Here is a 24831-nt window from a genome sequence, read left to right on the forward strand (position 1 = left end):
AAAATTGGGTTGTAGCCTTCACTATACATTTTACATTTTTTGCAAAATATGCATATTGACAAATTGCGACTATAATTATTCCACTTACCAAAATAATTTTAGTTCTAAAATAGTTGACAGCAAGGAACCAATTAGAATATATGATTATATTCTTTTTTTTTTTTATTATACTTTTATTTAATGAATATAAATTTCCAAAGTATAGCTTGTGGGTTACAATGGCCTCCCCCCTCCCATAACTTCCCTCCCGCCCGCAACCCTCCCCCCTCCCGCTCCCTTTCCCCATCCATTCATGTAAAGATTCATTTTCAATTCTCTTTGTATACAGAAGATCAATTTAGTATATATTAGGTAAAGGTTTCAACATTTTGCCCATATAGCAACATCAAGTGAAAAAACTACCATTGGATTACTAATTATAGCATTAAATAGCAATGTACAGCACATTAAAGACAGAGATCCTACATAATTTTTTTTTCAAATTAATTAATTTTCTATGCCATTTCCATTTTAACACCAGGTTGTTTTTTGTTTTTTTTTTTTTTCATTTCCAATTCTCTTTATATACAGAAGATCACTTCAGTATATAATTAGCAAAGACCTCATATGATTATATTCTAATAATTATATGGAAGAGCTAGTTGTCGCTGAACGCTACTTCATAGTAATAAAATTATGCAGCGGTGTTTTAAAAGAGTATTTGCTCTGTTTTCCCCTTTCTCCAAGAGGGAGGAGAGGGAAGATTGGGAGACAAAAAGGAGAGTTGTATACCTCCAGCCCAAGCAATATATTCCAGTCCTCAATATATTCAAAATAAGCTAAATAAGCTGAAAATAAGGCTCAATATGATTAGCAAGTATCTTCCTGATCTCTGCCTTCCTGGAAATTATCTGATGCATGAAGGTCTTCCTAACAATCTTCAACTTTTATTTTATTGACATTTGTATTAAGTAATGATAGCATTTGCTGTTATACTCTGGGCTTATTATTAGCTCATGACTAATTCTTGTTCATGGATTTAAAAATAGAGGACAAGTCAATAGAAGTTACCTATTAGCATGGTAGAACTGGTTCCTTGCTGTCATTATCTTAAATTTTACGAGTGTTCTTTCTGTTCACATTTTTTAAAATGAGGAATCTCATCTTGTGTCATAGGTGTAATTTCTTCTTGGTAAGGATATTAATTATGGCTTTTCGACCTTCTGTTGTCTGCGTCAGCTCTAGGCCTTCAAGTTGCATTCTTCCTGCTCTTCTTGCTGTAGTTCTTTTGCATCAGAAGCTGATGCTCTTGGGCTGCCCAGTCATATTGAACCGTGAGACACATAATTCTGTGTTGCTGGGAGTAAGCTTTTCCTGTTGGGCTTCATTGTTGGGCTGACAGTGTAGAGACTGGCTCTTTGAAGTGCCTCTTTCTGCAGATCTTTTCTCTGGGACTGTTGAGGTTGCTTCCCACAACTAGTTTACCGGACTCCTATGTGGAATGGTATCCTGTCTTCCTGCTGGTGTTCATATATTCAGCTTTTTTGTTTAATTACTCCTGTTTCATACCACTCCCCTACTGTCCACCTTGCCGGATTTCTAGTTTGGAGCTGCTTGTTCAGTTTTTAATATAGAAAAACCATGTGCTGGTGTGAGGTAGGGATAACCTATTAGGGAAAGAAACTGGGGCCAGCACTCCAGTCACATTTTGAAACCATCCCCCACTGCTTCCTCCCTGCCCACTTGATATCTGATCTGCAGTTTCTGAATTCTGGAAGTCCTGTGCAGAGAGTTCGTTTTTTCTTGCATGGCCCCTTCTCTGCGAGCACTGATAGTTCCTCTCATGTGCTTTCATGTCACAGATTTGCACATACCTCCTCTCTGATGTCTCTCCAATGTGATTTCATCCATCTGTGGCTTTTACCATTTAATAAATGGGTTTATTCACATTTGGTGGCATTTCAAGAGTAAGTGAGTGGCCAGCACTGTGGCATAGTAGGTAGAGCCACTGCCTGCAGTGTCAGCATCCCATATGGGTGCCGGTTCAAGTCCTGGCTGCTCCACTTCCAACCACCTCTCTGCAGTGGCCTGGGAAAGCAGAAGATGGTCCAAGTGCTTGGGCCCCTGCACCCATGTGGGAAACCCGGAGGAGGATCCTGGCTCCTGGTTTCAGATCAGCCAGCTTCGGGTATTGCAGCCATTTGGAGAGTGAACCAACGGATGGAAGACCTCTGTCTCTGCCTTTCAAATAAATAAATTAATAAATATTTAAAAATAAAAAGATTAAATGAAATAAGCATATGTGTGTTACCTACCATATTTAATCGTCTCACTTGGAACAGCAGGGACGCATTGCAAGTCCTTCACTTTTCACGAAAGCATTTCCCTTTAACTCTACATGGTGTTGTGGTTTCCTGATCTTTACCATGAAACAGACAAAACAACATGCTTTCACCTCTTTGCCATGTATTTGTTTTTGCGGAACATACAACTAAATATGTTTCTTATTTTGTTTTTAAAAGTTTAAAGCAGGCCGGTGCCACGGCTCAATAGGCTAATCCCCCGCCTGCAGCGCCAGCACACTGGGTTCTAGTCCTGGTCGGGGGCCCAGATTCTGTCCCGGTTGCCCCTCTTCCAGGCCAGCTCTCTGCTGTGGCCCGGGAGTGCTGTGGAGAATGGCCCAGGTGCTTGGGCCCTGCACCCCATGGGAGACCAGGAGAAGCACTTGGCTCCTGGCTTCGGATCAGCGCAGTGCGTCGGCCGCAGCACGGTGGCCATTGGAGGGTGAACCAACGGCAAAGGAAGACCTTTCTCTCTGTCTCTCTCACTGTCCACTCTGCCTGTCAAAAGAAAAAAGTTTAAAGCACTTAGAACTTAAAAAGAGCTATAGTTTTTCTTATTTTACTTATAAAACATCCATTGTGTGGAGAGGATTAGTTGGTTTTTATGAGAGGAATAACTCAAGATCTGTGGTCTTGTGGGAGTAGCAAGGTAAACTCAAATAACCATGAGGCATGGCACTGGGTGGGATGTTTAGGGCAGGGAAGAGGTGGGGACGCCTAGCACGAGGGAAAGCTCCAAGGTTTGTACAGGCAAGAATAATTTGGATTTCATGAAGTGTGGGGTTTCTGTAAAGACTAATAAGTACATCCACCGGATACATGACTTCATTTTTGGCACGACACTTATTTGACCCACAAGGCAGGCCTGTTTGAGTGTTTCCTCTCCCACTGAATAAATAGAGAGGAGAGCCTGGCATGTGATACAGGCTTCCTAAGTGAGTGTCAGATTAATGGATGGAAACGCATTTGGGGACCAGCCATGTTAAATGCACTGCTTTCATGCACCTGATAAAAGATGAGTGTGAATGAAAGTCGTTTTCTCCCCCGAAATTTAGGTTTTCCTTGCTGCTGCTGAACTTGGAGGAGTACTACTTTGAACAGCACACAGCTAGTCATATTCAATACAAGGGCAGTCATGATGAAAGGTAAGAAAACTCTGGGCTGTCTGTGGACTAACAAGTGTGTCTGATGTATGATCATGTTTTCCCCCTTTCTTACTGGGAAAAGTGATGACAAGAGTGGATTTACCAATTGGTGTCAGAACAACAGGTATTTTTCAAAGCTAAAAAGTGTGTTCTCTAATTCCATTAGGGCTGTGAGTGTTTTAATCAGCCAGATAGAACTGTGAGCCATCCCATCATTGCTTGCTTTCTTTCCTCTGGTAGTTTTGCAGCAGATTCTGCTCTGTTATTTGGGTTATGGTGTCATCAAATAATGATCAGAGTGTAAGAGATATAAAATCAGCACTTTCAAAATGACTACTACAGTTTGAACTAGAAGCGAGTCTGGTTTCTCTATTTTCTTTATATATGTGTGTATATATATGTATGTTTGTTTATATATAAAGATTTGTTTATTTGAAAGGCAGAGTTACAGAGAGGCAGAGACAGAGAGAGAAAGGTCTTCCATCCGCTAGTTCCCTCCTCAAATGGCTGCAACTGCCAGAGCTGTGCTGATCAGGAAACAGGAGCTTGGTGCTGGTCTCCCATGAGGGTGTAGGGGCCCAAGGACTTGGGCCATCCTCTGCTGCTTTCTCAGGCCATAGCAGAGAGCTGGATCAGAAATGGAATAGCCAGGACTCCAACCAGCACCCATATAGGATGTTGGCACTGCAGGTGGCAGTTTTACCTGCTATACCATGGCACTGGCCCCCTCTCTGTATTTTCATAACTACTGCTTACCACTATAAACATGTGTTCTGTGTCTGTGATCTTACCTTTGGAAAGCTATGTACAAAAGTGTATAAGGAAGCTTATTTATTTAAAATTCCAACTTGGAATTAACTAAGATGGAATTTGTTCCAGCAAAAATATATTCACTAATAATTTTCTTTAGGGAGGTTACTTAACAATTATAGCCTATAACTTGGAATATGCTTTGATATTAAATATAGTTACTTTTAGCATTCTTCAGGTTTTATCCCTTAAAGGATCAAAAACAAGTAGTATTTGTTTAAATACAAATTAAAGTAAAAATGACTTTTTTTAAAAAAGATTTATGTATTTATTTGAGAGGCAAAGTTACAGAGAAAGAGGGAGAGACAGAGAGGGAGGTCTTCCATCCACTGGTTCACTCCCCAAATGGCTACCATGGCCAGAGCTGTGCTAATCCAAAGCCAGGAGCTGCTTCTTGGTCTCCCTTGTGGGTGCAGGGGTGCAAACACTTGGACCATCTTCTACAGCTTTCCCAGGCCATTATTAGGGAGCTGGATCAAAAGTGGAGCAGCAGGACTCAAACTAGCACCCATATGGGATGCTGTCTCCCCAGGTGGAGACTTAACCTACTACACTATGGCACCGCACCGCCCTGCCCAGTGACTTGACTTTTTAAAAAAGTTTTAATGTATTTTATTGATTTGGAAGACAGAGAAAGAGCAGTCTCACATTTGCTGGTTCACTCCTCAAATGCCCACAAGAGCTGGGGCTGGGCCATACTGAAGCCAGGAGTTGGGAAACTCAATCTGGGTGTCACATGGGTTGGCAAAGACCCAACTATTTGAGCCATCACCTGGTGCCTCCTAGGGTGTGCATTAATAGGAAGCTATACACAAGACTGAGGCTAGAACTTGAATCCAGGCACTTCAATATGGGTTGTAGGTGTTACAAGCACTATCTTAACTGCCATGCCAAATGCCTGTCCCCACTTGACTTTTTGTTTCAAAGCTTGAGACATATCTGTTTGCCTAGCATTCAGTCAAACTACAGATATTTACTGTTCCTTAAACATAGCACCTTGCGTTTTCGCCTCTGGAAATTTTCCTCAAAAACTTTTTTCCTAATTCCATACCTTTCTTTTTCTTCCCAACACTTCTCTGCCTTATATCATCATAAGGTCTCACTTATAATTAAATACATTTTATTATTAAACCACAAGTCTAAGAGAGCAAACTGAAACCTGATTTTAAAGTTGTTATTAAAGCAAAATGATACAACCCCATTGAGGTGAATTTGGTAATATCTAGAAAGACTGCATGCACATTAACTTACCGATCTGCTGGTGCTACTTCTAGAACACCATTTCTAAAGCACACTAACAAATATATAAATGAGCGTATGTACAAAGTTATTTTTTGTAGCATTTTGTAGTATCTGATAGTAAAATACTGGCAGCAATTCAATAGGAGACCAATGGAATATTCCGCAGTATGTACACATATGGGAATACTGGGCAGCTGTAGTGAGGAATGAAGTTCTGTATAATGCTGTGGACTGATCTCTAGGATGTATGAAGTACAAAACAAGGAGCAGAATGCAGCCTGTTGTATGCTTCCTTTAGAAGAGAGGAGGTGAAATTGTTTTTATTGGAAGCATGACCCAAAAACTAATGGAAATGATTGTCTACACAGAAGAGGGAGATTTGAGGGTAATATTGAGGTAGAAACTAGACTTCATGAAATATATCTTGTTTCACAACTTTGGGGTTTTTTGTTTTATTTTAAATTTGTTTTTAAAGATTTATTTGTTTATTTGAAAGTCAGGATTAGAGAGAAAGAGAGACAGAGAGAAAGATCTTCCATCTACTGGTTCACTATCCAGATTGTCAAAATGGCCAAGGCAGCGCCAAGCCAAAGCTAGGAACCAGGAGCTTCTTATTGATCTCACATGTGGGTAGCAGGGGCCCAAGCACTTTTCCCAGGCCATTGGTTAGCAGGTAGCTGGATCAGAAGTAGAGCAACCAGGTCATGAAACTGTGCCCATATAAGATGCCAGCATTGCTGGCAGCAGCTTTACCCACTATGCCACAATGCTACCCTCCATAACTTTGGTTTTAGAACCTTATAAGTATGTTATAGATTTTTAATATAGAATTAAATTTTAAAAATAGCAGTAAATCTTAATCATAAGAAAATGAAACAAATGAACTTAATTATTAAGTTAGAGTTATTATTTTAACCAACTTTCTCTTGGCTAATTTCTCTGGCTAAGATTTCCCAGCACTATGTAGAATAAAAGCAGTGAGAATAGACATCCTTGTATGATTCCAGATCTTAGAGGAAATGTTCTCAGCTTCTCCCCCAATCAGTGCAATATTGGCTGTGGGTTTGTCATTTGTAACCTTTATTATGTTGCGGTATATTCTTATTATACCTAACTGGTTTAGGGTTTTCATCATGAGTAGATGTTGAATTTTACCAAATACTTTTTCTGCATCTATTGAAATGATAATATGACTTCTATCCTTCTTTCTGATGTGATGTGAATTATGTTATTGTATGTTATATGTCCAATCATCCCAGTATCCCTGGGTTAAATATCTCTTGGTCGTAGTGAACAATCTTTTAGAAGTGTTGTTTGATTAGATTTGCTAGTATTGTGTTGAGAATCTTTGCATCTGTGTTCATCATATATTGGTCTATAGTTTCCTTTCTGGGGGGTGGGAAGGTTTGTATTCTTGTCTAGTTTTGGAATCACAGTAATTCTTACTTCACAGAATGAGATTGTAATTGTTTGCTCCCTTCAGTTTTTTTTTGCAATATTTTGAGAAGAACTGGCTAAAACAAGCAACTACCTCTAAAATTGAGGTAGATTTCCTTCCAAAATTTATTAAACTAGAATAAATGTCTCAAGAAAGGATGACAGTTGTAAAATCTATAAGAGATTTATTTAGTATTAAATAGTAGTCAAGTAGTCTTTCAAATTACTTCTTATCATGGAACAGACTTTTTCCTGGTTTCCTTCGTGCCCCCAAATCCCTGTTTAGAAGCATTTTGTGTGCTAAATTAAACTCCTTTGCCTAATCAGTTTTAGATTTTCTATATTTCCTTCTGGATAATTTTTCCAGATAAGGGAATTGAAATCCAACTGAATTTATTAAAAGCCGGACAGATCCAGCATTTGTTAACATTTCTGGTCCTTTGTTTCCTTCCAAGAGTAGTTTTGAGGAACAAATGAGATAATAAATGTAAAGTGCATAGGTTAGTATTCAACAAACCCAACCATAATTACAGTAATGTGTGGATTTCTCTAACCTCTAAGGAGATGGAGATAAATGGAAATCATTTAGTTATTTTTCCAAACTTTCATATCCTTATCTTTAATTGTCTTGTTTATCTTTTATTAATTATTGGTAACCTCTTTCCTAGTTAACATGTATTATGGTTCTTTTATGAGTTTAGCTACATTCATTAAATAAGAATTTGCACTTCTACCTCTAGGAAAATCAGAGGATCCTTAAAAATATGTTCCAAGTCAGTGATTTTTGAACCAGATGCAATATCCCAGCCCATCATTAAGGTAAAAGCATTTTAAGTGTAAACAAACATTCCTATTTTTGTGTGTAGTTGACTTTTTCATATTTTTATAATATTTGCTCTCATTTCATCCAGATTCCTTTGAGAGATTGTGTAAAAATAGGAAAATATGGAGAAAATGGAGCCAACATACATTTCGCAAAGTATGTCATTTTCATTTACTATTTAATTTTACTTCAACCAAAATACTGTATATGTTTAATGCCTTTTATCTGTGTTTTAGGGCAAAATCTGGGGGGATTTCACTCATTTTCAGTCAGGTAAGAAGCAAAAGTGAATATTTTTTCCTAATCTGAATATTATATATCTGTTTTTTAGCATGAGATTATTTATTTATAGAAATACAAAATGGAGATCACTGGAATATAGGTTTAAATGATCTTAAAATGTAACTGTTTTGAAATATATTTTTAAGATGGGATCTCACTGGTATTAAGTGTGTGCTGCCTGCAGGTTTGAGGTTTTTTCCTTGGGAGCTCTGGTGGTGTGTGAGGGTTGGAACGCCTGTTCTGGCCTCCTAGTCACCAAGAAGGTGGGAGGCCAGCAGCTTGCTGCTTAAGTGATGTCAGCTGACTCATGACAATTAAGGCAGTGACGAGGGATCAGTAGTCTTGTATCTTTATGATCCTTGGGGTCATGACCTTCTATTCATTCCACATTCTATTTTTTAAGATTTTTTTTTTTATTTGAAAGAGTTACAGAGAGAGAAAGGTTTTTTATTGACTGGTTCACTCCCCAAATGGCCCCAATGGCTGGAGCTGAGCCAACCTGAATCCAAGAGCCTGGAGTGTCTTCTGGGTCTCCCATGTGTGTTTAGGGGCCCAAGGATTTGAACCGTCCTCTGCCAGGCACATTAGCAGGGAGCTGGCTCGGAGGTGGGGCAATCAGGACTCCAGTCGGTGCCAATATGAGATGCCGCACTCAGGCCGGGGCTTTGACCTGCTGCACCACAGCACCGGCCCCTCACGCCACATTTGTTCTGTGCACATTTATGCACCGGCTGCTGTGCTCCACACAGGCATCTGATGTAGTTACTGACAATTCAAGATAAATTAAAACTTGGATTTTCTCCCATCACATAATTAGCATGTAGCTTTCTAAAGATTATAAATAAGAAGTGAGTAGAGATTTTCTGCTGCTTTTTCTCCCAATGTTGTCTTCATCTTTAAAATGAGAGGGTTAGTGGTATTGCCTTGACTCTGCAGAGATTCGGTTCACTGGTTTGTTAAGCTGCTCAGACGGCTATGGTTTTATGATCACTTGGGTGAGGAAAATGTGGGAAATGAAGAGGCACTGATTTCTTTACCTTGGGATACTACTCAAAGCCTTTCACATGTAAGTAGCCAAACCTGCATCAAGAGCTCAAGGAGGCCAGTGAGGAGCCAGAGAGAGAGAGCTCCCAGATCACAAAATTCTTCTGGATGTGTGCATTGAAAATTATTTTAAGGAAGCCAGGAGATAACAGATTAGGTGATTTTTCTGTCCTTTTTATTAAATTAATTTATTTAAAAGACATAGGGACCGGTGCTGTGGTATAGTAGGTTAATCTTCCACTTGCAATGCCAACACTCCATATGGACACCAGTTCTAGTCCCAGATGCTCTATTTCCGATCCATCTCTGCTATGGCCTGGGAAAGCAGTAGAAGATGGCCCAAGCACTTGGGCCCCTGCACCCATGTGGGAGACCTGGAAGAAGCTTCTGGCTTTAGATGCAGCCATCTGGGAAGTGAACCAGTAGATGGAAGAGAAAGGTCTTTCCTGTTTCTCCCTCTCACTGTAACTCTAAAAAAAATAATAATAAAAATAAATAAAAGACACAGTAACAGAGATGGGGGAGAGACAAAGGGGTAAAGTGAAGAAAGATCTTCATCTACTGGTCCACTCCCTTTAGCCATTCTGGGCCACGCTAACACGAGGAGCCATGAACTCCTCCCTGGATCCCACCTGGATGGCAGAAGCCCAAGTACTTGGGCCATTTTCTCTTACCTTCCCAGTGACATTAGCAGGAAGCTGGGTCTGAAACAGAGCAGCCAGGAGGGAGTTGAACCAGCACTCCAAACCTGGATGCCAATGTTGGAAGTAGTGGCTTAACCCTCTGTGCCACAACACCAGCCCCACAGAGTAGGTGATTTTATATATCTACTTTCCACTTTTATTAAGAAAGAAGACATTTTGCAGGGTGTCATCAACTTCATACTGTTTCAACTGGTGCATTTCAGTTACAACCTTTTACTACTTGGGAGAGGAAGCACCACTACTAATAGTATGGCCAACCCTGTGCTCACGTATCTGTAGTATCATTCTGCTTCCATATATGGATGCTTCATGACTTATTCTAGATAGCCCATAGCTTAAAAGGAAGAGGTATTTTTCAGTTGGCAATAGGGTTTCTGTTATAAACTATACATTTTATTTAGTAAAAATCCAATAAAAATCCTCCACTTTTAGTAGTTTGTAGATGTCTCATATCAACCCAGCTCAAAACCAGCTTAACATCAAGGAGTACATAAACACAGACTTCTTTTTCAAGTATTCTCTTAAGTTTCAAGGATCAGATCCACACCCAGGCGACTCGAGTCTTTTGATTATTTACAAAGGCATGTGGTTCAGTGATATGTCATGATGCCTTAGGTTCGTGCTTATAAATGATCATTTAGATTCCTACATTCAGTGAGGATTATATTCAAGGCTCTGTAGATACAGGGAAGAACAAAATACCTGAAGGCTCTCTCCAATGACTTGACTTTTCAGCAGGGAGACAATGAATGTCCTCTGATGTCAGGTGGTAGTAACTGCTGTGAAGCACATGAAAGCAGGACCAACGTGTTGTGGGGATGGGTCCCTAGCTGTGTGTATTCCACGTTCCTCTTTTGCATAAGAGAATAATTCAAAGCGGAGTCATAAAGTGCATAAGTGAGGCAGGATTTATTTAAAGGGTTAGAGAAAGTACGCACTCAGACATGAATGTGGGCTACCCTGTGAGGAGAATCACACCCTCCCCAGTTGGGGGTGGTGCCCTAATTGAATATTCAAATGGAGCAGAGTTTGGCCAGTGTCAGTGTGCATGTTGCTTTCTGGGAAGGTTTTATGGCATCTCCAATGTGGCACTCAGTTCACTTGTGTTCATTATGGCATCTTCATGAGGGAGGCTCGGGTGCATCATGGGAAAATGAATGTGCTAAATTCACATGGAAGGGGTGGAGCTTTTTAAGGGGTTGCAGGGTCAAGGCACGGAAACCTGCCAGCTTCTTTGTCACTCTAAATTCCCTGCCCGGCACACTTCAAAGGGATGGAAAACAGTGAGGCATATTACTGTGGTCAGGGAGACCTCCTTGACGGTACCTCTTGACTATGGAGACTCAGCAGGTGGGAGGGAGAAAGGAGGGGAGCCATGCATTGCTCAGGAGAAGTATGCCAGGTACAGAGAGTGGTAATGGCAGGGGGAAGACAAGGGAGACTGAGTGTGCCTTTGGCGTGAGAGTTAAGGAGAGTGCTGTGAGAGGCTGGAGAAGAGGTGGGGACCATGTCACCAGGGCAGTGCAACCTCTGTAAGGATTTCCAGTAAAGTACAAAAGAGAACAGCCTTTGTGGAGTTGAAAGAGGGAAGCACAGGATTTGGTTTGTACGTGCTTGTGTTTGTCAGTCTCCCTGGAGGCTGTCAGGCCCGCCTCCAGCTGGGTGCACAGTGGTGCCTCTGTTAGGATAAAGAAGCCTGCTAGGGTAGCCTCTGGGTTTGGAATGTGAGGCCTGAGATGCCTAGAGAAGTTCAGCAGGCCTTTGGGTACATTCATCTGTCCTGCAGAGGAGACTGCAGGTTGCAAACTTGGGAGGCTGTGTTTTAGCCCTGGAGCTGGCTGAGGTTTTCCAAGGACTGAGAGTGGGCAGAGAGGCCAGTGGACCCAGCCCCTGCAGCTCTGTAACATTTGAGATTGGAAGGGAGCAGGGCCCAAACAGAGCAGACGGAAGAAGCAGCCAGTGAGATTCTGGGGAGCTGGGGTCCAGGGAGTTGTGTACAATGCTTCAGGCAGAGTCATCAGCTGTCACAGGCTATGAGAGTCCAGGTGGACTTGAGAATTAACCCTTGGATTTGGTGACATGAGGTTTTGTATCTTTGTAACCATCCGAGGAGTGGTTTCAGTAGCTTGATGGGGATGAAAACCTGTCACAGGTCCTGGAGAAAGTATAGACAGCTCTTGTAGAGCTTTGTCACAAAAGGAACAGAGAAATGGAAGGGGCTGGGGTTGTCTGGTTTGTGGAGAATGGCAGAGGGTGCAGGGTATCTCATTCTATGCCCTGATGGAGTGGTGGCCTTTTGAGCCCAGGCTGATCCTCCATCGCAAGAGGAGGAAAGGCAGGGAAGAGGGTACAGGTTCGAGGAGATTGGTGGCTCTGGTAGATGGTGTTGCTTGTTCAGTGTGGCTATTAATATGCACTGTGAGGACTGCTGTTCAGATGGACATGTTCCATACCACAGTGACTTTGTTTTATCCATTTCTTAGAAAATTGGCGCTTAGATTAGCTTCCTTCCTGTCTGCATTGTACAAGTGATGACATTGGTAAAGTATCTTAGATACTCATTTTCCAATAATTCTTGCAGCTTTCTTGCTTTGGTGATTCTCTTTTAAATTTAATGTTATTTTAACATAGGAACTTCATGTATGCTAGTACTTTAGGAAACAGATTATGTAACAATGACTTAAAATTCAGTTTGTAATATCCTAATTTATAATTATTCTTTACAATTAAAACTTTGAACATTTTACAAATATTGATTTTTCTTTTTCAGGTATATTTCATTAAAGAACATAATATTGTTGCACCATATAAAATAGAAAGGGTAAGTAAAATTGCATTCCCAGCAATCTTGTAATTTTCAGGAATAAGATTTTATGAATCTGTTAACATCTTTTAGTCAAATGTAATAATAATAATGGATATTAAAAATTTATTACCTGACAGTTATAACAGAACCCAAGACAACCATAGATGTTTTAGACTAAGAGAATTCGATAAACTTTTTGGCTTGAAAAAATGTACCTGATGGAAAAAACAAACTTAAATGATTAGGTTAGAAATTAAAATCAGAGGGGCTAGCACCGTGGTGCAGTAGGTTAATCCTCCACCTGTAGTGCTCGCATCCCCTATGGGTGCCAGTTCTAGTCCTGGCTGCTCCTCTTGCAATCCAGCGCTCTGCTGTGGCCTGGGAAAGCAGTAGAAGATGGCCCAAGTGCTTGGGCTCCTTTACCCACGTGGCTCCTGGCTTCGGATCAGCGCAGCTCCAGCCGTTGTAGCCATTTGGGGAGTAAACTAACAGAAGGAAGACCTTTCTCTCTGTCTCTCCCTCTGACTGTAACTCTGCCCTTCAAATAAATAAATAAAGCCTTTAAAAAAAATCAGAATATGTAGAATATGTGTAATTTATAAGATTATTTACTGGCAATTACTGAGAATTTATTTGCCAGTACATTACCAAAAATTTAGTTTTTTAAATATTTGAGGAAAATATTTGCAGGTTATAAGATATCTTTGAGAACTCAGTAATAATTTATAAGTGTTCTTAATTGAGCAGAAGCTATGAGTAGACTTGAATACAGCATCTGGATCCCCAGGACTTTTCATGTAAGCACAGATATTCCATTTAGCCAATCTGTGCTTTAATTCTTTTTGTTTTAACTTAATAATATGTAGTAAAGTGAAAGTTTGTACAGGACCTAGGAACAGGGCTAGTGCAATTACTCTCAGGTGAGGCTGTAGGCATTTTGGGCAGCACAGTTCTTCCCTGTGTTGGTCTGTCCTTCCTATCAGCCTCTTCCCACCTAAGTGACTCTCCCGCACTGCTCCCCCTGCTGTCCCGCTGCTGTTATAGCACCTACACACATGGACAAGAGCCCCCGGGGCAGTGGGGCACTCTCCCTACCCTAAAGCCTCTCTTGAGACACCTGCAGTGCAGGCTGCACAAGTTATAAATACTAGGGGTTTTCAGAAAGCTCATGGCAAATGCTTATTATGAAAAAAGCTGTGCATGCATTTCAAAATGTTTAAAACAAAATAAACTTATATTTTTATTCTATTTTTCACAGACCTTTTGAAGTATCTTATATGTATTAGTCAAGGTTCTCCAGGGAAGCAGAACTAGTAAGTTGTATGTATACTAGGGATCTTTAAACAAGTTCATGGAAAACTGCACATTATCTTAGGTCCATTTTCCACAAACTTTTTTTTTTAAAAGAAGATTTATTGATTCATTTGAAAAGCAGATTTACAGAGAGGCAGAGGCAGAAAGAGAGAAGTCTTCCATCCACTGTTTATTCCCCCAAATGGCTGCAACAGCCACAGCTGGGCTGATTCAAAGCCAGGACCTGGAGCTTCTTCCGGGTCTCCCACGGGGGTGCAGTGGCCAAAGGACTTGGACCACCTTCTGCTGCTTTCCCAGGCCACAGCAGAGAGCTGAACATAGCAGAACAGCTGGTTCTCAAACTGGCGCTCACATGAGATGTGGCACTGCAGGCAGTGGCTTTACCTGATATGCCACAGCACTGTTTCCTCCATGAACTTTTAAAATTGCAATCTTATAGATATATATGCACCCATATATGCATAGGGGTGTGTGTGTATAGAGGGACGCAGGTTGCTTTATTATTATAAGGAACTAATTCATGATCATGGAGTCTGAGAAATCCAGACCCAGGAGAGCTGATGGCATGAGCTACAATCTGAGTATGAAGACAGAAGACCCATGTCCCAACTCAAATATAGGCAGACAGAATTCTTTTTTTAAATATTTATTTATTTGAAAGTCAGAGTTAGAGAGAGAAGGAGAGGAAGAGAGGTCTTCCATCTGCTGGTTCACTCCCTAATTGGCTGCAATGGCCGGAGCTGTGTTGATCCAAAGCCAGGAGCCAGGAGCTTCTTCCGGGTCTCCCACACAGGTGCAAGGGCCCAAGGAGTCAGGCCATCTTCTGCTGCATTCCCAAGCCACAGCAGAGAGCTGGATTGGAAGTGGAGCAGCCTGGAGTTGAACTGGTGTTCATATGGGATGCTGACTCTGTAGGCGGCAGCTCTACCCGCCACTCCACAGCGCTGGCCTCTTGTGGAAAGAATTATTTTCCAAAAGTGGATCTGCTCACCTGTCAAGGCAGAAAGCCAATCCCTAACACCAGGGTGTGGAAGAAAGGAGGTATCTATTGCAAAGCACAGAGAGCAAGGAGATGGGCAGATATCACTGAATTGCTGGACTCCCTGAGGAGTTAGGGGAGAAGGTTCCCGAATTGTGTCCAGTTTCCAGGTTATTCTGCAGAGTTTGTGGCCTTCCTGCAGTTCTTTAGGGAATTTCGTTGATTGCAAAGTGGGCTTCACTCAGTCTGGGGGCTGCATGCAGGTGGTAGTTACTTTTTCACTTGGGGCCTGCAGTTTTTAGAAAGGACACCTCTCAGGACAATACCCAACTCAAGGTGCTACCCACAGGGGAGATGAGACACCTTGGGAGTCTGGTAATCAGGGACCTTGTAGGGCCTACTGCACTACTCCCTCAATTCAGTGAGCTAATCTGAGGTTGATTGACAATCATAAAAACAGGACAAGAACAATTTAAGGGAAGGAGGATGGGAGACTGTGGAAGGAGACTTGGACCTGATGGTGTCTAGAATCTTCATTGAGGCGCTGTATAGGGGCCTGGTTTTAAAAGCACCTGCATATGTTTCATAGTCATAGAGCAGAAAGAAGGGGGCAGCCACATAGTAGTAGTGGATTTCAGTAGCCACTTCACCAGTGTGTAGCACATCAGTGAGGAAACAGGCCTTGAACTACCCCAAGGACCAAAAGGGACCTACGAGACATCTCCAGGACACTGCAGGATGCACATTCTTCTCAAACACATGGAAACTCACCAGGAAGATCGTGTGCCAGGGCAGAAAGCGAGCCTTCACAGATTTAAGATTGAAATCCTGTCTTTTCTAACCATGAAGAAACTAGAAATAATCACAGAAGGCATAAGAAAAGTCACAAATGTGTGAAAACTAAGCACACTCTCAAACAACGAATGGGTCAGAAATCTAAAGAGCAGTTCTAAAATGTTGTGAAACAAATGAAGTCCAACGTCCCCAAGACCAATGGGATGCAGCGGAAGTGGTACCAAGAGGGAAGCTTAAGTTAAAAGAGATCCACAAGTAAAAGTCCCAACTTACACCTTAAGGAATTAGAAGAGCAAACTAAACCACATCCAAAGGAAAGGGGTAATAAATACAGCAAGGAGAGGTGCACTAGGCAGAGGGGTGCAGAATTGGCATTGCTGCACTGACTCTTCCAACAGTGTGGTGTCATGTGCTGCTTCTCTTCCTTTTTGATAGGGCAAAATGGAGTATGTCTTTGAACTGGATGTTTCAGGGAAAGTGGACGATGTCGTGGAGACGTTGCTTCAGGTAAGCGTGTGATTGCACCTGGCAAGGCAGAGAATTCAAAGCAGAGTGGGGCAGGAACTGGTTTTATTTAAAAATTTTTTAAACTCATATTTATATATCTTATTTAACCGTATTTTGTTTTCTAAATATGTAGCAGATTTACTTGAGTATGTTGAGTTTGAAAACTGTATGTTAAGAAGAAACCATAGATGTATCAGAAGTAATATTGAGTGTTTGAGTAACAAATAATTGCTGTTTATCATGACTTCTAAAGAAATACCTTCACTGAGGGAGAAAATAAATTCCTGTGTGTTTCTGATATTGTAGCTTCACAGAGCGTCCTGCCTTGACAAGCTGGGTGACCAAACTGCCATGGTAAGAGTTCCTCGAATGATTTGTGTCTTTGGTTGTGAATTCACTGTTGTTGACATTTTACTTATAAATGCTTACATGTGCACTTTTTAAATGGTTGTGTTTTCATAGATTACAGCTATTTTGCAGTCGCGTTTGGCCAGGACGTCATTTGACAAGAACAGGTACGTTGAGAATTTTGTTTCCTAACTAGGAGAGCAGGTGGTATCTTCATCTGCACTCCTTGCTCAGTGTGTCCAAATTGATGCTGTCATCATGTTCTCACCCCAGCCTTGCTTGTCTTGGGGAGTGCGCCAGCTGCAGGGCAAAAGTCTCAGCAGCTACGTCATGCTGACGTGTCAGAGAGGCCCCTTGTTTGATCTTCCTAAGGCCTCTCCAGTCGTTCCGCTGCTATCTTGTCACTCAGTTATTTTTTCAGTTCAGGGTACTATCATTTCCCGCCCCGAACAGTGTGACAACTTTTGGTTTGTCGGCTTGCATCCAGTCCCCCCCACTTTCTTCAGGATGACATGCAGACATCCCATCATGCACACAACCTCTTGTGTGCAAGCTCTTGTTGACTTCTGACCACTTCTGAATTCTGTGTTCCGGCTGTTTGCATTACGTACGATTCCTGTAGTGCCACGTTCTCTCTTACCTCTGAGCCTTTGTTCAAGCTCCATTTTGCTTAGAAAACACCCTCTTCCTCTTTTGCACCTAGAAAGCTCTTATTTCTGATTTCAGATTAGTGGGAAGTTGGTTTTTTATTTTTCTCTCCAAAGATTTATTTATTTATTTGAAAGGCACAGTTAGAGAAACACAGAGAGAAAGATACCTTCCATTCACAGGTTTATTTCCCGAATGGCCACAATGATTTGGGCTGGGGCATGCCAAAACCAGGAGCCCAGAATTCCATCCAGGTCTCACATGTGGGTGGCAGAAGCCCAAGAGGTTGGGCCATCTTCCACTGCTTTCCCCAGGCACATTAGCAGGGAGCTAGATCAGAAGTGAAGGAACTGGGACACAAACTGGCCCCCACTTGGGATGCTGGCACTGCAGAAGGCAGCTTAATCCTCTATGCCTCAACACTTTCTCTTCTAGAAAGTTTTCCCTGTTTAGGTTTTTGATAAGTATGTGCATATGCTGCCCAGTAGGATGGAGAGGACATTCTTACTGTTCTGTTTTATTCATTGATTTTCTTGGCTTTTCTAAGGACGTGGATATCCTGTTTTTCTTATTTGTTTCTTGCTTATGTTAAGTAGATTCCCTTATATCGAGTAGATTTGGGCTTTTTAAAAAAGATTTTATTTGAGAGGCAGAGTTACAGACAGAGAAAGGTCTTCTATCAGCTGGTTGACTCCCCAAATGGCCACAAATAAATGGAGCTGAGCTGATCCAAAGCCAGGAGACAGGAGCTTCTTCCAGATCTCCTGTGCAGGTGCAGGGGTCTAAGCACTTGGGCCGTCTTCCACTGCTTTCCCAGTCCATAAGCAGGGAGCTGGTTGTGAAGAGGAGCTGCCAGGACACAAATTGGTGTCCATATGAGATGCTGGTGCTGCAGGAAAAGGCTTAGCTTACTGCACCACAGTGCCACCCCAATTTGGGCTTTTTGTATTTTCATCTCTAATATTGCTTTTTAAATTTCTAGAGCTTCATAATTAATGATATCTGGTATGCAGTACTCCACACGTAATTTTCCTTTTCAAACTTACGTGATTTACTATTCTGGGCCTTAGGCACTTTCGTATAAATGGGGAATCCTTATCATTTTCCATAAATGAAAACCTGCTGGGATTGTGATTGTTATTACAGTAAATTTAAAGTCTTATCTCCATTTCTTCAAATCCTCCTACGATTTTCTTCATAAAGGACTTTCTGTCTTTAATTTCCTATTACATATTTTTGATGATACTATATATGGCATGTTACTGAATTTTTCATTTTTTGTTCATTGATATATTGAATGCAGCAGATTTTTGTGTACTTGTTTTTAGAAACCCTACTAACCTCAGTGATCAATTCCATTAATTCTGTATTTAGGTTTTTATATGTATAAAATCTGTGAGTTGGGGCTGGCACTATGGCCTAGTGGGTTAAATCCCAGCCTGCAGCACCAGCATCCCATATAGGTGCCAGTTTGAGTCTTTGCTGCTCCACTTCCAATCCAGCTCCCTGCTAAGTCACCTGGGAAAGCAGTGGAGGGTGGCCCAGGTTCTTGGGCCCCTGCACCAACGTGGGGGACCCGGAGGAAGCTTCTGGCTCTTGGTTTGGGATTTGCTCAGCTCTGGCCGGTACAGCCATTTGGGTAGTGAACCAGCAAATGGAAGACTGACCTCTCTCTACCTCTGCCTCTCTCTGTAACTCTGTCTTTCCAATAAATAAAATAAATCTTTAAAAAACTTAGTTTTTGGTAGTGTCTATTCACTAGCATTTTTAGTTCAGATTTGTATTTGTAATCACTTAGGACAAAGTAGAAGGTATTGGTTGAATAGATTCATTCATTTATGGATTATTTTATGCGAGGCTTTTGCTAGAAGCTTATGTTTATAAATGAGATTAGTCTGTAATATTCTGTTATTGCCTTTGTGAGATTTGGTAATCAGAATGATCCTGACCTTTTCTCTACATTTTACCATGTTAAAAAAAAACTTGCCAGTTAAGCTATCTCATATGTAATGTGGTGTTTCTGCCTATGTTTGGTTCTTTTTCTGTTGTACTATATAGCATTAACATTCTTTCCTTTTTGCAGTGGGCAGGATATGCTAGGTAATTGGCTTGGCCAAGATAGAGTAATTTCCATTTTAGAAAAGGAATAATAGAAAAGTTACCTACTTCCGACCTACTTAGAAAGTGTCAGTATTCTAAATAATCATTTACACTTCAGTTCGAGCCTTCAGCCAGGAATTCATTTAAAAAGTGGTTCACTATGAAATTTAATTCATCCAGTCTCGAAAATGTTAGACTGATGAATTTGGGGGAGAAATTTTTACAATTTGAAGTGAAATATTTCAGCACTTCCTCTAGAAGAAAAAGTTAATTTTTGCCAAGATAAACTTTTATCGTATTTCTGAAGAAGTGCTTTTTAATTTAAGGAATAGAAGAGTAACTGTATGTTTTCCCTCTTCATTTGAAAAATTTGCAAATGCTCACAAGTCAGAAGAATAATGTAATGAGCCCAGATGCCATGTGATTCACCAGGTGTTATGTTAACATTTTGCCGGATCTCTTTGGCTCCTGCGTGCTCATACTCCTGCTTGTGTCTTGCTCCTTGTGTGTAGCTATGGGTAGACAGTCAGCCCTCCATTGCCTCAGGCTCTCCATCTGTGGGTTCAGCCAATCACAGATTGAAAACTTTTTTTTTTTTTAAAGATTGTGTCTGTACTGAACATGTACAGGCTTTTTCGTTGCTACTCCCTAAACACTACAGCATAATAACTATTTACATTGCATTAGGTGCTATAGGTAACCTTAAGATGATTTAAAGTATATGTGGTGGTAAGCAGGCACTCAGCAGAACGATTAAGACACCTGCTTCCCACACCAAAGTGACTGGGTTCCATTCCTGGCTCAGGCTCCTGACTCCAGCTTCCTGCTAATGCAGATCCTGGGAGGCGGTGGTGATGGTTCGAGTAATTGGGTACCTGAACCGGTCTGTGGGGGAGAGTGCTCTCGCTCTCGCTCTCTATCTGTCCTTCTCTCTCTGGATCTCTGGATCTCGTTTAAAATTAAAAAGCAATCATATATATGAGAGGATGTGCATATTTAATATGTAAATATTATGCATCTTATATAAGGGATTGTAGCATCCGTAGATTTGGGTGTATGTATATATTATTTTTATGTGTAGACACATAACATGTAAAGTTTGTATGTATATAAAAATATAATTGGATAATTTTTTCTGAACCTTTTGAAACTAAATTGTAAGACATCATGACATGGCCCCATAGGTACTCCAGCATGTATTTATGGAAAAGATATTCCCTGTTCCTTGATACCATTATCATACTCAATTAGCAATAATTCCCTAAGGTCATCTAATATATAACCTTGTTTTGGAATTACTTTGAAGACAGAAAGGTAGTGCAAAGTTATTGGCACATAGAAATGTAGGTAATTTTTGGCCATCACTGCGGCTCACTAGGCTAATCCTCTGCCTGCGGCGCCAGCACCCCGGATTCTAATCCTGGTCAGGGCACCAGATTCTGCCTGATTGCTCCTCTTCTAGTCCAGCTCTCTGCTGTGGTCCGGGAAAGAAGTGGAGGATGGCCCAAGTGCTTGGGCCCTGCACCCACATGGGAGACCAGGAGGAGGCACCTGGCTCCTGGCTTCAGATCGGTGCCATTTGGGGGGTGAACCAACGGAAGGAAGACCTTTCTCTCTCTCACTCTCTCACTGTCTAACTCTGCCTGTCAAAAAAAAAAAAAAATTAGCTTGTATCTTGAAACTTTTTCAAATTCATTCATTAGTCCTAGAAGGATTTTTGTAAATTCCATAGAGTTTTCATGTAATCATTTAACCTGTGAATAATGACAGTTTCACAGAAATCTCTGATTTGTATTTTCTATTTCTTGAGTCATTGTTATCTGCCTCTTCTCAGTCTTCTTAGGAAAGTATTTAATGTTGGTTACAGAATTATGCTAACTCCAGAATTTTCTTAGATGGCCTTTATCAAAATGAGGGGTGGGGCAGGTGACATGACCCCATGAGTTAAACTATTGCTTGGGACACCTGCATCCCATTTTGGCAGAGTGCCAAGTTCATGTTTTAACTTCTGTGTGCTTCTGATTCTGCTTCCTTCTAATGTACCTAGGAGGCAGTGAGTGATGACCCAACTAAATGTGTTCCTGCCACCCGTAAGGGAAACCTGAAAGGAGTTCTAGGCCCCTGGTTTCAGCCTTGCATAGCCCTGGCTGTTGCTGGCATTTGGAGAATGGGTGGAAAATAACTGTGTTCCCCTCTCTTTTCACTGTGCCTTCCAAATACAAACATACGTATATACATTTTTTTGTTTTAAATGAGGAAGTTCCTTTCTAACCCTAGCTTTCTGAGAGTATTTTTAATAATAGGTGCAAAATTTTGTTGAATAATTTGTCTTCATTTATTGACATATTTTTTTCTATTATTTTGCTATTGTAGATTGCATTGTTTTTTTAAAAATATTAAACCATTCCATATAAATTTTCAAATTTATGGATATGAAGTTGTTAATATCCTTTTAATGCCAGTAGGATCTATAGTAATGATCTCTCTTTCATTCCTTGTGTTAGAACATTGGTTTCTCTCTTATTTTCTTTATAAATATTGCCAGGTGACACCAATTTTATTAGCTTTTCAAATAACCAACTTTTAACATTGTTGATATTTCTCTATTTTTCTACTTTATTTTAAAGTTGATTTTCACTTTTATGATTTCCTCCCTTCATCTTATTTTGGGTTTAGTTCATTTCTTTTCAGGCTTCCTAAGGACAAAACTTAGATTATCAGTTTTATACCTTCTTTTATAATAGAAGCACTTAAAAGTACAATTTTCCTGTAAATCCTGCTCCAGCTGCTTCCCACACATTTTGATGTTAGATTCTCATCATTGGGTACCTTTCTCTGAAGGGAAGAGAGAACTCCCATTTTGACTATGGCCTTGTCTAAATAAGATCAGAGTTGGCAAACTCAAAAGGTTTCCATAGCCTTGGCAGCTCATGACAAGAGCCTTGGGTGATTACTGATGCCATAAATAAGAGTGTCAGTTGTTAAATCAACAACAGGATTCACTGTGCACTTACTCCCCATGTAGAATCTCTGCCCTTAATGTGTTGTGCATTGTGAATTAATGCTATAACTAGTACTCAAACAGTATTTTACACTTTGTGTTTCTGTGTGGGTGCAAACTGTTGAAATTTTTACTTAGTATATACTAAATTGATCTTCTGCATATAAAGATAATTAAAAATGAATTTTGGTGAAGAATGGGATGGAAGAGGGAGTGGGAGATGGGAGGGTTGTGGGTGGGTGGGGGTGTTTATGGGGGAAAAAAACCGCTATAATCCAAAAGTTATACTTTGGAAATTTAGATTTATTAAATAGAAGTTAAAAAAAGATTCTCATCATTGAAATAAAACTATTTTGTAGTTTCTTTTGTCATTTCTTAGACCCATAGATTGTTTTGAAATATGTTGTTTAACTTCCACATATTTGGGGATTTTATAGGTAATTTATTTTTATACTGATTTCTAATTTAGTGTTATCTGAATGTGTGCTATATGATTCAGTCTTGCTATTTGTGGAGATTTGTTTTATGGTCTGGGATATGGTTGGTCTTGGTGACCATTCCATAGGCACTTGAGAGGAATGTGTGCTCTGTAGTGGTTGAATAGTGTGCTCTGCAAATGTCATTTGGGTCCCTTTGATTGCTGACTGTTTACATCATATATACTTTTTTTGTTGTTGATTTGTTCTATTAGTTACTGAGAGGAGGATGTTAAAATTGCCATTGATGATGATTGAATTGTGTCTTTCTCCCCTTATTTCTGTCTTATGCATTGTGAAGGTGTGTTGCTAGGTTCTTAAACATTTAGATGTGAATCCTTTTATCATTATAAAATGCTCTTCCTTATCTGTAATAATACTTTTTCTTGAAGTCTGTTTTGCCTTTCTTTAATGTAGCCACACCTGTTTTCTTACATGCTGTGATTGCCTGGTTTATGTTTTTCTGTCCCTTTACTTTTATGTTCAGATTTGTTTTTACTGTTTATGTGAAAGGCAGAGTTAGAGGGAGAAAAAAGGGAGAGACAGAGAGGTCTTCCATCCACTGGTCACTCTCCAAATGGCCACATCAGCCAGTGCTGTGCCAGGCTGAAGCCAGGAACCCGGAGCCTCTTCCAGGTCCCCCACGTGTTTGCAGGGGCGCAAGCGCTTGGGCTGTCCTCTGCTGCTTTCCCAGGTGCGTTAGCAGGTTACTGGATAGGAAGAGGAGCAGCTGGTCTAGAGCCAGCACCCATATGGGATGCCAGCACTGCAGGCAGTAGTTTAACCTGCTGCCTGTCATTTTAATTTTAACCAATGTGCGTTTTTATAGTTGAGTCTTACTTTTTATGTGTTCTGACAATTTCTGCTTTCTAATTGGAATGTTTAGGTTCTTTTCATTATGTGGTTATAACTGTTAGCTGTTTTAAGCTCACTATCTTTGTTTTTTAGCAGCTCTTTGTTTCTATGTTCCTCCTTCCCTGCCTTCTAGTACTTTTCATTACTACTTTATCTACTCTGTGGGTTTTTTTTTTTTTCAGCTATATCACTTTGTATTGTTTTTAGTGGTCACTCTAGAGATTTTAATATGTGCCTTGTAGCAGAGTTATTTTCAAGTTTAATTTTATTAAATTCTACTTTACAACAGTGGAAGAACCTCACTCTGGTGTATTTCTCTGTGGCCTCCCCTGCCTTTTGTAATCTTGTCTAAAATATATTAATTTTATTTAATTTTACTTAATTTTATTTAATTTCTACATATATTTTAAACCATATAATATACTGTTCTCTTTTTTATGGCTTAGAAAGCTTTTTAAATAATTTTGGTGCATACATTTGTGTTTGTATACAAGTTAAAAATACTAAAATGCAATGCTTTTCTATTACTCAAATATTTAAGTGTTTCTAGTGCTAGTTTTTCTGTAGATGCAGTGTTTTACATGACATCATTTCTCCTCAGTCTGAAGAACGTTCTGTAGTATTTCTTGTCATGTAGAGCTGTTAGAGATTAATGCTCTGAGCTCTGTCCATCTAAAAATATCTTCATTCACTTTTGCTTTTGAAGGGGGTTATTTTGGGCTTTGAATTCTAGGCTGAAGGTTATTTTTCAGCACTACCTAATTTTATTCCATTGTTTCTTGTGAAAAGTCACATGATTTCTGTTGTTACCTATATATAAAATACAGTTTTCTTTGTGCCTTTTCTCTAATTGTGTGCTATTTTTTCCCACCCCAAACACTTCTCTGACTGTGGCAGAGTGTCCTGCCATTCAGTGTAATTCTGATGCTACCTGCCTGGAGTTAGTGCAGACGCCACAGGTCTGAGTCTCCAGAGACTTCTCCTCACCTCCGGTGCCAATCACAAAGCCAGGTGGTCTCCTCTGCTTCTGGCCGCCTGGCAGTAAATCGGAGGTTCCCGCAGCCGGCCTCCTGGGTTCGGTCATTTTCTAGAATGACTCACAGAACTCAAGAAAACATTTGCTTACGTTTACTGGATTGTGATGTCACACTGAGATTATGAAAGATCAAAATCCAAATAGATGAAAATCACCAA

General features: G+C 40.5%; 1 protein-coding gene across 3 annotated transcripts in view; it reads left to right on the top strand.

Moving 5' to 3' along the window:
• The window catches only part of NSMAF (neutral sphingomyelinase activation associated factor), a 66344-nt gene that overhangs the window by 11149 nt on the left and 30364 nt on the right, over nt 1-24831 (top strand). For all 3 annotated transcript variants that reach the window (XM_062188466.1, XM_062188467.1, XM_062188468.1), the window contains exons 2-9: nt 3377-3466; nt 7696-7774; nt 7867-7934; nt 8015-8051; nt 12579-12629; nt 16138-16209; nt 16516-16563; nt 16672-16724. In XM_062188466.1, the coding sequence (XP_062044450.1) occupies nt 3377-3466; nt 7696-7774; nt 7867-7934; nt 8015-8051; nt 12579-12629; nt 16138-16209; nt 16516-16563; nt 16672-16724 (498 nt within the window). The remainder of the gene's footprint in view (nt 1-3376; nt 3467-7695; nt 7775-7866; nt 7935-8014; nt 8052-12578; nt 12630-16137; nt 16210-16515; nt 16564-16671; nt 16725-24831) is intronic.

Source organism: Lepus europaeus, chromosome 4 (assembly GCF_033115175.1).
Source record: "Lepus europaeus isolate LE1 chromosome 4, mLepTim1.pri, whole genome shotgun sequence".
Taxonomy (NCBI): Eukaryota; Metazoa; Chordata; class Mammalia; order Lagomorpha; family Leporidae; genus Lepus; species Lepus europaeus.